General features: G+C 42.0%; 1 protein-coding gene across 9 annotated transcripts in view; it reads left to right on the top strand.

The window, feature by feature from the left end:
• The window catches only part of LOC139222766 (receptor-type tyrosine-protein phosphatase delta-like), a 195,457-nt gene that overhangs the window by 89,834 nt on the left and 92,466 nt on the right, over nucleotides 1-13,157 (top strand). For all 9 annotated transcript variants that reach the window (XM_070854619.1, XM_070854621.1, XM_070854622.1 and 6 more), the window contains one exon: nucleotides 12,319-12,504. In XM_070854619.1, coding sequence (XP_070710720.1) covers nucleotides 12,402-12,504 — 103 coding nt within the window. In that variant the 5' untranslated portion in view covers nucleotides 12,319-12,401. The remainder of the gene's footprint in view (nucleotides 1-12,318; nucleotides 12,505-13,157) is intronic.

Consider the following 13,157-nt stretch of genomic DNA (forward strand, 5'->3'; position numbering starts at 1 on the left):
TACAAGACCACACAGAAACATTAAATCATACAAAAAATGTTGTATTTGCCATTAATGTGGTGGAATCTCAAAACACGGCAGCAGCTAAGTGTATGGCATCTGTTTTGCATACATTTTCCGAATCTATTTTTATTTTGCATATGGGGTCAAGATGCGGTCATGTGCATTTGTACTAAGATATGATGAACATAATACGCAGCACTGCACATGGAAAAAAATGATCCGTAAAATTCAGTGATAATGTAGGACACTTGAACAAATACTGGCCCCAACAATAATTGAAGTCCATAGCTAATTACAATCAGTCACAAGGTACAGCCTTAGTCTTAAGACAGTCTTTGCACTCCCATGAATCTCCTTCCGAGGCATTCAAAGCATCAAGCATAGAGGCTTATATTCTAGTCAACAATCACAGCAGCAACAAGGCCATTGAAATTTTATGCTGGAAGGGAGTACATATATGCACGCTTTCTTGCACAAAGAGGTTTTCTCTCAGAGATTCTGTGTCTTGTTTTCTTGTGTACCCTTTGCCAATCTGCCATTTATGCATGTGAATATATTTCAGACTCTGAAGCTTATGTGCGTCCCATTGTTCAAGTTCATTGTAAGGCAACAAAGGCAGAGAGGGAGTTAGACAGTGATTTTTTCGAGTGAGAGATTTGGATAAGGCACCCTACCCACTAACTAACCTACCCACCTACCCATGCTTACATTAAAAACATCACAGCAGACACTCACTGACAGAAACTCAAAACAAGATTATTAGTAGTAAAGATTCACATTCCAGCTCGTGTCCTGCTGCTTGTGTTGTGTTTTCTCTAATACAATTTATTGGGATTACATGGATGCTAGTTAGTATGTCCATCACCCTCCATGGCCACTTCTTCAAGTCGGGTAGATCAAATGCTGTTAATGTTAAAGTGGCTTGGATTAATCTCAACTAGAGATACATAAAGTATCAAGGTACTCGGCTTACAATGTCATACCGAAATGCCTGATGCCTTAGCAGGGCTCAGGGACAGATTTCTCACCTGTCATGTAAGAGATCCAGGTCCAGGTTTTTATATGCTAGTGCAAGAACCTTTTCAACCTCCATCATGTCAAGGAGAATAATAGGTCTAGTGCTAGAACAGCACTGACTGACTCATGATGTTTCAGTGTCATTACAGCCCTGAGCATCTTTGGGCAGACTTCAGCACCACTCCCCACCAAAGCACTCATATGAATCCCCAGAGGGTGGGACAGTTTATCTGTCGCAGTTAGCAGCTGGTGTCTACCCCAAAGAGTCCAATATCCCCCAGCTAGTATTGCCACTTCAGATGCTAGTCATTTAGCAAACAAGTCAATCATATGCAAGGCAACTGCCAGTGACTTGCCAAGGTCTCCAGTGATCCCAGCCGTAAAGATGAAGGGGGCAAAAAGGAGTCACAGTCTGTTGGATCATGGAAATCAGGTCAAATTGGTCATCAGCAAAATATCTGGGTCTAGCACTCTGCTCGAAAGATTGTCACTGCTGAAATTGTTTGCAATAACAAAAGAGTGGGGGCCCCTGGTGTCATTCAGAGTCCAACTAGAATTACAATCTCACGTGAGAATATTTCACAAACATCCCAGCATTGAAATATGTTTGTAAATTAGCAAAGAACCAGTTTGGCCACCCAAAAATGCAAAATATTAGGGAGGTAAATAGATAGCATTCCCTCTGTAATGCACTGGTGGTACTTATTGTCACAATAGCTTTGAAGATCTTAAAGTCTGCACAAATAAAAGCTCCTTCTGAAGTAAATGTAAAATTCCTTTTTTCAAACTATCTAAGCTCTTCATCAGAAATTCAATTTCAGTGGTAAACAGCACAATGAATAATTGTGTTATCCTAGCTTCTGTAAGGCAGATAAAAAGATACATATCCCTCTTGTATCTCATCTCTTGTCTGACAAAACTGCTTTAGATGTGGCACTGGAAACCTTGGAGCTGACATTCCCTGGCACCAATGAAAGCACGAGTTCGACAACTGACAATATTAGTGGCATTAACTCACTTGCTTTTGTCGTTGGGCTACAGGAAACTAAACAGTAATGTGTGCATACAAATTTCCCTTCTATTGGATTCAATTAGCTTCACAGAGATGGGAACTTTTTTAGCTTTGTAGTGTTTTTCTTTTATCATGTGGAGCAAAGTCTTGTACTCTCAAATGCTCTCCTTTAGTTTGTAGCTTTATTTGTCTGGCAATGACAGTGTTACCCAAAAATAGCAGTCAGTACAACTGGGGCAGAATTTGCATCATATTAACACATAAACTGTATGTATCTCCCCAACAAGTTTTCGCTGGCTAAACCAGTGGTGAATGCCTATGTCTTTCAAGCAAGTCAATAAAGCAGGAGGATAAAAGCCTGCATCAGAATATGAAATATCTGCACTACAAATAGAGAAACTGATTAATTTTGCATTTGCAGGATAATGTCCATTCAGCTAACACATACTGTAGGTAAAGTAACATAATCATCAATAACTTATATAATTAGGTAAAAGTTTTGTTTTGATTCAGTAGCATAAATGCTATCACAGACATGTTCAGTCATTTTCAGGGCAGTCAAACTAACAACTGCCAATAATTCACACAAAGTTTTGGAAACCATCACCTTTATCTATAGATGTAACTTACTGTAAATTATTAAAGCTTGAAAATGTGAAAATGCACAGTATTCTCTATGCTCTTAACCTCTGGCCGTCAATTTCCAAAAGTGAATAACTATTGGATCTCCTCGCACAATCATGTGCCAAACAGTCTAAGTGCAATTTAAAAAACAAGCCACAGACATCCATGCTAACAAGGTAACCCTTGAATTCAAGGTTACACATGCATACACGCATGCATGCACAGGCAAATATGTCTCTCTCCCTGTAGTGCCCTCCTTGGCAAAATCTCAGTGCCAGTCTCTTAATGAAATGCTCAATTAGGGTCTTTAAATAGGTAATTATGCAGTGCCTAATCCCTTAGCTCCTGGGCCCTATCTCATTTAGATGACACTTGGGCAGGCAAAATGGGAGGGGCAGGCACTGGGGCCTTAGTTTCTGTCATCCAAGCCCCTTCGTGGTGGTACAGGCGGCCCTGTTAATGATAAGGCACATCCAGGCAGTCAGTCAACAGCGACTCCCAATGAGGGCCACTGACAGCATGGGAGATGGCAATGTCAGGCTTGACAGTGTCTTAATCATGTTTGTTAGTGTTCGGGGGTGGAATGCATTGGGTTGGGGGAGCTTGTATAAAGGCTTCTAGGCGGGTGTTAGTTGTAGAGTGAGAGCAGCAAGGACTTGTGTAATGTGGGTGTGAATGCATTTTTTCGGACAATTTCCAAGTTAATTTTATATGAAACAAGGACAGAGGGAGAGAAAATCACTTCCAAATGTCAAACTGTGTATTTTGCTCTATACCAGGCATTGACAGAAAGAGTTTGATTCCCTGTACTGACATTTGTTTGAAGGTGGCATTTGATTTGAATTTCAATTTTCCAAACTGGCTGGAGAAAAGGACCTATTCATTCATTTTCAGCAACATAATAAAATGTCTTGTTCAAGTGCCACAATATACCATCAATGAGGGGGAACTGCACTTGTTTGGTTGCTAACGTAGCAATGGCAAGCATTTGTCTTAGTGAAACGACAAAGGGGGAATTGTTGCTTTTGCCTTGGGGTGAACCACTGCTTTCCCTCAACTGAGTGGCACAAGCAGCCTGCACTGCCTTTCATGAGAACAATAGCTTAGCTTGGCTAAAACACGTCCAAGGGCGTCCAAGAACTAAACAAAGTTTAGTCTTTCAAATCTATTAATCAGCAGCGCCCACATCAAAGTGCTCAGTAAACTTTAGTAAGGATTGAAGCACTGAAATATTGAAACAGCTCCCTAAAATGCTGTTCATCCCCACCCTGCATGTCCTTTGACAGTCTTATCAGGATATAGATGGGAAAGCAGAAACAACACAATTTCACCTCTATCTGTGTATTCAGCAAAAACATCTCATATCTGTGATAATATTTTTTTGTCCCGTTGCCCTCCCTGTTGGCACTGATGTATTTTCATGCAAAAAGCTTTGATAAGCTGCTGGTTCTAATGCCGTCTGACTGTTCTTTCAGTTGTTGACTCAGGCTTTCTTATCAAATCCGAGTCATGGCAAAAACACCATAATACACACATACTGCAACACAAGAATGGCTGTCAGTGTCCTCTTAAACACTAGATTGACCAGCACTGCAAATACTCAGGCTAGAGAGGGACAGGATAACATTTATGCATTATTTGAAGACTCCAGATAAAACTGACACAATAACATATTGAACACAGCAGCATTTTCACCTTTGAATTTAGATTAGATGAAATATCTAAAGCTCAGCTGCCCATGAAACAGAGGGGAGAGAGCCACTGAAGAAATCCACATGGATTGACTTTAAGGTCTTATGAGGAGCACACTTATGAAAACATCGGCCGCATCACCTTGGGTAAAAGATAGCATAAAGTGTATTAGGCTAATTGAAGGAAATTCACCCGCCGTTACCCGCTATAATGTGGCATTACATTTTGGCTCAGGGTATATTGAGGCAAATTAGCATTTAGATAATGGGAGACACTTGGCATTTTAATTATTTTGCTGCCCTATGAGTGTAGCATGTATGCCCCAAGCGCCTCCTTACATCCTTCATGTACGCCTAAGTAGTGCATTTACATACGAAACGGCTTGGCGTGTGTACAAAAGCCACTAAAATGTCACCACAGCACAATGTACCTTGGTGTTCAATTGTTTCGAAAAGATAAGGAGGCATATTGTTGTTGACTTCTGCCATATGTATTGGGGGCAACACCATTTTTTTTCAATAGAGCTCTGTTCTGATGTTTTCTGCCATGTCGGCAAGTGGCAGTGGAATGCTGTTTTGTCTGTTCGAGGACTCTGTACTTTGCATAAAACGACATGAGCTCAGGCTGGGAACAACCTCCCTCTCACCCTCCTTCCTCTCTCTCATTTTCTCTGCCTCACGGAAGTGAGATTATTCATCCTCCCACAGACCGTTGCTGTGTTGGGGGTACATGTTAAAGTGCCAGGAGCATGTGGTGCAAAGGGTATGCGTGCCTGTGCTCTGCTTGTATATGTCTATTTGAGCACATGAATGCCTGAGTTTACATTAGTGAGCATGTATGTGTAGGAGTTGTTTGTTTTACGCTGCATACATCCGATTGGATGCGGACCCGAGCCTGAGTTTGTGCTTTTGAGGGTGAGATGGGTTTTACGTCTGCCATGTTTCTTATTCTCTCATTTTTTCAGCTGCTGTCATCTTTCCAGTTCCATCCCTTCAGGAAACATTACCTTTAGACCAGCAGACTGGCCTCACAACTATTATCTCCTCTTCAGCAGCGTCTGATTTTTCTCCCTCTATCCCTCATTCCTCTCTTCCATCTCTCTAGCACTACCTCTTTTCGGCGTACAAGCACAGACGGAGCGTGAGAAAAGCTGGCAGTGAGGCACATTCCCTTGCTTCCCTCCCTCTGCTTCCACCTCTCCTGCTCTCTACCCTACAGTGTGCTCTCCTCTCCCTCCCTTCTTTCTCACCTCTTTTCTATCCTCTCCCCTCCACATTACTTTCCCCTGCCCCCCTCTCCTGTCTCTCACCACCTCTACCTCTCTGCCTCGTTGCTCCCCTTATCCATTATATTTCCACCCCTCTGTTCCGCCCTCCTCTCACTCCCCCTTCCTTTTTTTTCTGGTTCATAATATGTAACATGATTTTGCCCTCCCCTGTTCATGCGGCATAAATTTAATCCCAGCCATTCCAGGTTGGTTGCTGCCGCTGCTGCGTCTACCATTTTTCTCCCCCCCTCCATCCCCCCATCCCCCCATCCTGCCACACTGCCACACTCTCTGCTCCCAAACAATAGACTCCTCAAGATACAGCCTGTTTGCATCATAACAAGTTCTTTCCCTATAGTAAATGCTGATGCGCAAGGTCAAGCACAGCCCAAGTGGTACATGCTTGTACTATGGAAGCCGCCCACACTTTGACAAGAGAAGGCCTCCCAACAAGCAGGCAATCATTTAAATAGTTTACATAGCTCACATGCTTACCCAAAGGCTGATTGTACATGGCTGTGGTTTTATCTGCTGCCCATTGAAAAGGCATTAGTGGCTTCCGTTAGAATTCGATAGGAAGTGTGTTTACGAGTGTCATCAAGGTCAGAGGTGATCCAAACACGCAGACAAAGATGAAATATGTTGCTTTGGACTTTTGCTTTTTTCCCCTCTCAGTGTCCCTAAAGCTTACCCAGTAGCTCTGTAACCTTGTGTGTGTGTCTGTGTGTGTTCATTTGTGACTGCTTGTGTGTGCACTGTGTGGTGTATGCTTTCAGGGAGCAGCACAACAGGGCACTGGGATAATCAGTCACTAGACTGCAGGTCAGGGTCTTGCACTGTGGGGACCATCCATCTGAACCCAACAGCTGCTGGGAAACGTGGCAGGAGGAATGAGACGAAGGAAAAGAATAGGCAAAGAGAGAGAAATACAGAGAGAGAGAGAGAAACGAGTGGTGAGGTAGACCAGGTAGAGAGAAAAGTCAAGGAGAGGCTGTTGAAAACAAAAAGAGCACATACAAAATGAGTGGGAGGAGGAGCAGTATTTGTGAGCTGATGCTACGTGGTCGTTTTAGTCATTTAAGTGAATGTTCAAGGTCAGTTTGGGTGGGCTGAATTCTCATGAGGACACAACCTTGCTCTTTGCACCCAAACAAGGTAACGGTTTTCAAATTGCAACATCCTCTCCTTGACCTGTCTTTTCCAATACAAAGTTGTTTCTTTACACTATTTGTGGTGTTGTGGTGTGACATTTCAAAGTCCAGATCAGTTTGCAGACAAAAAAGTGGGGATGGCTTTGGTACTGGCCTGGTACTAATTTGCAATAGATACTCAACTGAGATAGGATTGTCATAGCTTCCTTGTCCCACAGCCACAGCAGGTGCTTTTAAACCAATTATTAGACAGACAAATGTCATCTGAGCCAATTAGCTTCCTGCTGTGTGTTTCATGTTGGGTGATTCATTCATAAGAAAACAAGATATATCCATAAATGTCAGTTACAGCAGATGCTTGTCAAAAAATAGTCAGGCTTGCAGGCAGAACAGTAAACCCAGAGTTTCTCAGGCGGTACCACCCAAAGGATAGTTTATGACCGTGGGAGGCTTGTTTGAGGGAGGTCAGGGGAGGCAAGAAGGGAGGGGGAAAAAGCAAATAAATAAGTAAAGCAAATAAACTCCTCTGATGTGTGGTTGTCAGGGCCTTTCATGTGGAGGCAGCACTTGAGGGTATAGCTTAGCTTAGCTTGTGGGATGTTATTACACATGCCGGCTGATCGGGAGCGATGTGTGAGAAACGGCCTTGTCACTCGGTCTTAAATCACACTATCGCGGGCAAAAGAAAGTACTGGTAGTTAAAAAAAATGAGGGCAGAACAGAAAGAACAGACAGAACAGAAAGACAAAAGGGGATAGTTGTTATGAAAAGAAAGAGCTACACATAAGAAAGAGGCTTTATGGAGTGAAGAGAGACTGACAGACTTTACACTGTGGCATTAAAGAAAGCACTAGAGAAAAAGATAAAAGGTGGCTGCAGTGAGCATGTAAAACACACCATGACTTAACCCAAACTTCCACCATCTCGATGAGGAAGTGGGTCTTTGCAATTTTATAAACCTGGTCATATTAGTTTAAAAACCCCTTTGGGCACCATAGCTGGGTTCCTGTCACAGGCAGCCATGTTTTACTGTTACCTTATCTGTCCAATGAGTTCGACATGCTGGTGCACAGCAACTTGTGTCCTTTTACTGTATATGACCTTTGACATCGAGGCCTTCATTTAATTATCTGTCAGAGAGAAAATAGGAAGGGGCAAAACAAAAGGGCAGATTACTGACCTCTTTGCCCAGACAAAGTGTGTAGCTATATTATTTTATATCATTTTCATATTGATTATTTTTAAACTGAACTTTCATGTATCAATTTCTTTCCTAATGTAAAAGATCGCATTAATAAACATCAGACAGCCTGTTTAATTGTGCGACATTTGCTAATAAATATGTTAAATAATACATAAAACATGTACTACAATGCATTCATGTTGGTATTCTGTAGCTAGGGTGCATAATGATGCATAAATGGCTGGAAAGTGTTTATTTTCCTGGTAGCTATCAAATATCTGTAATGGTGGTGAAATGTTTTTTAATGTAGGATTTTGCATGAATATGAAATAATTAAGATATAGTGGAGCAGCAAAGATACATTAAAACAACAATGAACAACAAGAGAAAATTGTGTCAATTAGAATTTGATTACATGAAATTACTGAGGAATTCTTAAATAGCTCTGATGCAATGCTGCAACTACTTAATGGCAATGATGTACAATGTTGTACTGACTGAAAACACACACAAAGCGAGGTGCCTAGGTTCAGATCAAAATGAAATAAGCTCCAACATACCGTGCTTTATTATTCCCCAATCATTGACTATTGTTGGAGAATAGTTAAATTATGAATTGTGTCAACAGCAAAAGGAAAGTAATGGAAACTGTATGTGCCGCAGCCCCAACTCTTCGATTTCTACAGCAAGGGCTGTCTGTCTAAGCATCAGCCCAAAGAGAGTCAAAAAAAGAGATCATTGCAGTACTAACACAGTACCCTACCCTGTGGGCTCACTACGATAGGCCTGCATATCACTGTAATTTGAAAGTGTGCATGCAGGGGGTAATTCTTGTATTCTTTAACTCTGGTAGTCTGCAGGGAAATAGAAAGTCCTGCCTCATAAAACTAAAGAAATTCTTATTTGCTGTGCCTGGCTGGGCATGATACTAGGTTAACTTTTTACAACCCAAAGCAGTATGGATCACATCCTCAGTAGTTTTGTGGCACTTTGTCCTTGCATGTGTTGAGCTAATTACAGAGGGATTGGCCTTAATAGAATTGGTGGCATTTTTGTGGCTGCTTTGGTCTGTTAGGATAACATACCGTGAATTCACTATTTCCTTGAAGTTCAATTCAGTTTGTGCATGAGCCTGAAATTAAAAACACCCCGTTTAAAAATTCCCCTGGTGCTGGCCAAAGTGAAATTAGCCAACTTGCACGAAGGATGGACATGATGTGGTACAACTGCTATTCCCCAACCCATGTTGAATTTGTTATAAATGGCACCGTCAGTAGCATTCTCATGTCAGCATTTGTTTCCCACTGGTTTGTTCTCAGTCTGGCAAAATATGACGGCTGTGCAAGAGCATGGAAAGACACAATTGGCGTGAAGCTGATGTTGTGAACCTGCTGCTTTGGGGAGCTCATAACGCTTCTGTCTGCATTCTTTTTCATAACAAGTTTATTGCAGAATGGCTGGAATACAAGATAAATATGACTGATTCTTTTGTTTTTTCCCCCTTAATAATACTGCTCGTCTAAATAGACTAGAATACCAAACACACAGGCTCAAATGAGAATAGAGACCAGCCATTATGGAGAATATAAACATCCCACCCTCCTTCTCTTTCACATTTCTGATAAGGATCATGGGGAAGGAGAGAGAGTAGACAGCTCAACAGCCCCTTTCTTTTTCTTGCCACACACTCCCCCCTTTTCTAATTAACATTGTGCATGTTGTCAGGCTTTGTTTAATAATGCATGATTGCTATCAGCAGCAAAATCCTTTGAATGAAGCACCACTGAATGGGAACACAATAATACCACCAGGGGCTCAGGAAGAAAGACAAGGTTGTTTTTTCTTTCTATCATAATAAATGTTCGATGGAAAGCATCAGTGCCACCAAATGTATTAAGTGGAGGTGGACAGTGCAATGCAAAATGGCCATGTTAAGGATAAAGTGGGCACAGGTGGTGCCGCCTTTGATGGAGTCTTTATATGGACTAATGGAAATAATCATTTTAACGCTCATGCATGTAACCACAGCACAAGCTTTCATACAAGAAAAAGCTGCAGTATTTAGGCTAAATCCATTGTCAGATAACAATGCAGTTGGCAAATTGCTGCCTCTCTTCCAGGTCTGCCAGGTGGCTCGTCCTCTCGCAGCACATATGGAAAGAATCTGCAGTGCAGTTTAAAAAATTAACACCACAAATCAACACCAAATATAATTGCTAATTTTTGGTAAAAATCAAGGTTTTCACTGTGTGTGTGTTTTAGCAGTGCTTCCATTAGCTTCTTCTTGTATTTACTTATATTGCACAGCCTCTTGGTTGTCTCGCTGATGGTTACACAACATACAGATGGTTTTGTTTGCCTCTATCAGCGTGTGTAAATGGGTGTGTGTGTGCATGCCGGGCGTGAATAGAGAGGGGGAGGGCTGCTGAGTTCGGTTTCTTGTGTGCTGCCTAATGTCGTGTCATTATGGAAATTCACACATTAATTAACTCAGAGACTATCACTTAGATTTGGAGGGGCAGATGCATAAAACAATAAGTGAAAAAGACAGGCAGCTGTACCTGCACTATGTATGGATCACACTGCAGCTCTATTCCCTCACGTCCTGCTCCGCTTTTTCAGTCCAGTTGATTCTAATCAAATTCCCAGTCGCTACAAACACTACTCATGTGAAAATCTGTCTAGTGTGCTCAAATGTATGTATATGTATAAGCATTTGTGTTTGTAAGTGTGTGTGTGTCAGTGGTGGTGTGAGCGGGGGATGAGATTGCCTCAAATTGATTCCCTTCGCCACACGTCCCCCGCTCTTGCGCTTGCTGCTAGCCCCGCGGCGGTTGGAGACAGGTAGTCGTGTCTATCTCCCCCCAACACAAATCGAGTGTGACAGGTGCGCTATCTTCCCGTCTTTTCTGCCATTTACAGCCCACAGAAATGAAAGAGGGAGAGCTGGGAGCGAGAAAGAGGATGATTGGTAACAGGGAAATGAGGTACTTTGTCATCATCGGACCCACTGATTGGGCTTAGGTGGGCTTATTTTTCTTTTTTTTTTCTTTTTTTTGTAGGTGACGGTCAAATCTGAAGATAAACAGTCCAATTAAGTACTATTTCTAGCAAAAGTGTTGCTGCCTCCTGAACGAATACTTACTAAAACTGGAGAATCCCAAAACTTCAAGAGATCTGACATGTTGTGTGTTTGATCTCACGGTACATAAAGTGTCTGAAATGTGATGGTACATGGACCATGTACTGGTCCGCCTCCACCAGTCACCACATCTGAATCAATAGCATCCTGCAGAACAATGCAAGCGGACTAGCTTGCATGCTAACCAGCAGTACAGTGTGTCATCAAAGCTCACACACTTGGATTAGCTGGGAGCCGTGTTACGAGCTGAAGACTACCGCAGAGCATCCATCACTAAGGATCAAGCTCTGGCTTAAGCAAATGGATGACAAGGGATAGAGCCGCTCTGCAGCTAATACTAGCTCACTGTATCACATTGATTTTCACAGCCATGTAGTGGCCCTTCAATAAAAGGCTGAAACATGAATGGCATTACTTGGCTACTCTGTGTTATAGATTTTATATGTTGTTTGAGCAGCACTGGATAAAGGAGTGTGTGTGCTGAAGCTATGCTATTCCATCATTTTGTATAGGCACTTAAAGCTATTAAAAGCATCTACTATGGATTAAACGTAGCACAAGAAGCATGAATATGTGCTTCATGTGAATTGGTTTATTAAATGTGTATATCTTTATGTAAGTAAAAGAGCATTTGTTTATCATTATCTTATATGGCACTTAAAAGAAAAAGATTCTCTCAATGGTCAAATGTACTTAAACACCTAGTTGAAGAACTATAAAATAGCTTTAAGTAATTATGAATATTTCTTGCATTTCTGGACCGTTCTTGCATGCACCAGAAGTACTCTTTAAGTGAAACAGATATCAACACTGATCTTAGGAGGACTTAAAATGTACTCTTATTATGCAGTGTATTTAATTGGTGCTCGCCACCAAAGCTGTGAAGACAAAATCTTATTAGTCCAACCTTTCATCTGTGTGGTTTCGCTCTCTCTCTCTTTCTCTCTCTGTCGCTCTCCCTCTCATGCACACGTGCACACGCATTGTGTGAAGTGACTATTCCATTTAGAGAACTGTCAGAACATACCCTGTGAGCACATCAGCCTCTTCCTATCCTCTGTCAGCTCCAACCGAGGCTGTGTGGGGGTATGTCAGAAATGTGCAGGGATAGATAAAACCCATGGAGCCAAACAGCTTTGTTTCATTCAGTTCCTCTCTCTCTTTCTCTCTCTTTTTCCTCCCTCCTCTCTCCCTCTCCCTCTTCCTATCCATCCTTGCCTTGCATAGGCTGTGAATACCCTGCATCTGAGAAATCAGACCAGACTGACTCACAGGGCTCTGTGAGCCAGCGCCACCGAGGCTGCCAAAGCATGCTGGTGCCAAGCTGTCCCACCATGCACAGAGCCAGACCCACGCTGCTGCTGCCGCTGCTGCTTGTCCTGGGTCTGTTCCTCCACCTCGCCGACGCTCAAAGTAAGTGGACCGTTGGCTTTCACGTGGGCCTCAAGTGTTGTGTCCTGCTGGGTTGGGGGTGGGGTGGTAAGGGTGGAATTGGTTTTTTCTTACTTTTTTTTCACTCAACATCATCAGACACTTAAATACTTCATGTTACACACATATGCAACGTAAATACTTGAAATGCATGAAACCTCTTAATGAAAACCACATGCTGGTATGTAGTATGATCACACTATTGATACTAGGCTGGTATTACCACTGCAAGTATGAGATGTTTCTTTACTTAAATATAGGAAATTCTTATATAATAATTCAGTAAGGTTTTAATAAAGTAAGGCCACTCTGAAGAATTAAGTTATTGTCACCCTCCACTCAAGTTGTGCTCATTGTTACTTCACTTGGATGTTTGACCTTCTCTGCGCAGAATAATGTATGTGCAGAGTCACACAGACACTAGACGGCTGTTTTCACGTTCATGCTCAAGGGAGAGCATGTCTCTCTGTTAACCTTAAACCTGAACCTAAGCCTTAAGACAAAATGATTTTGTGACATCACACCTAATTTTAACGCCAGTTGTGGTCAAATATGCAGCTTACATGGGTGGTGTGAAAACTTGAAGTCTCCAATGCATAGTAACAGTAAGAATACAAAAATTGAAAACTTTAAAA

The sequence above is a fragment of the Pempheris klunzingeri genome, chromosome 23, assembly GCF_042242105.1.
Source record: "Pempheris klunzingeri isolate RE-2024b chromosome 23, fPemKlu1.hap1, whole genome shotgun sequence".
NCBI lineage: Eukaryota > Metazoa > Chordata > Actinopteri > Acropomatiformes > Pempheridae > Pempheris > Pempheris klunzingeri.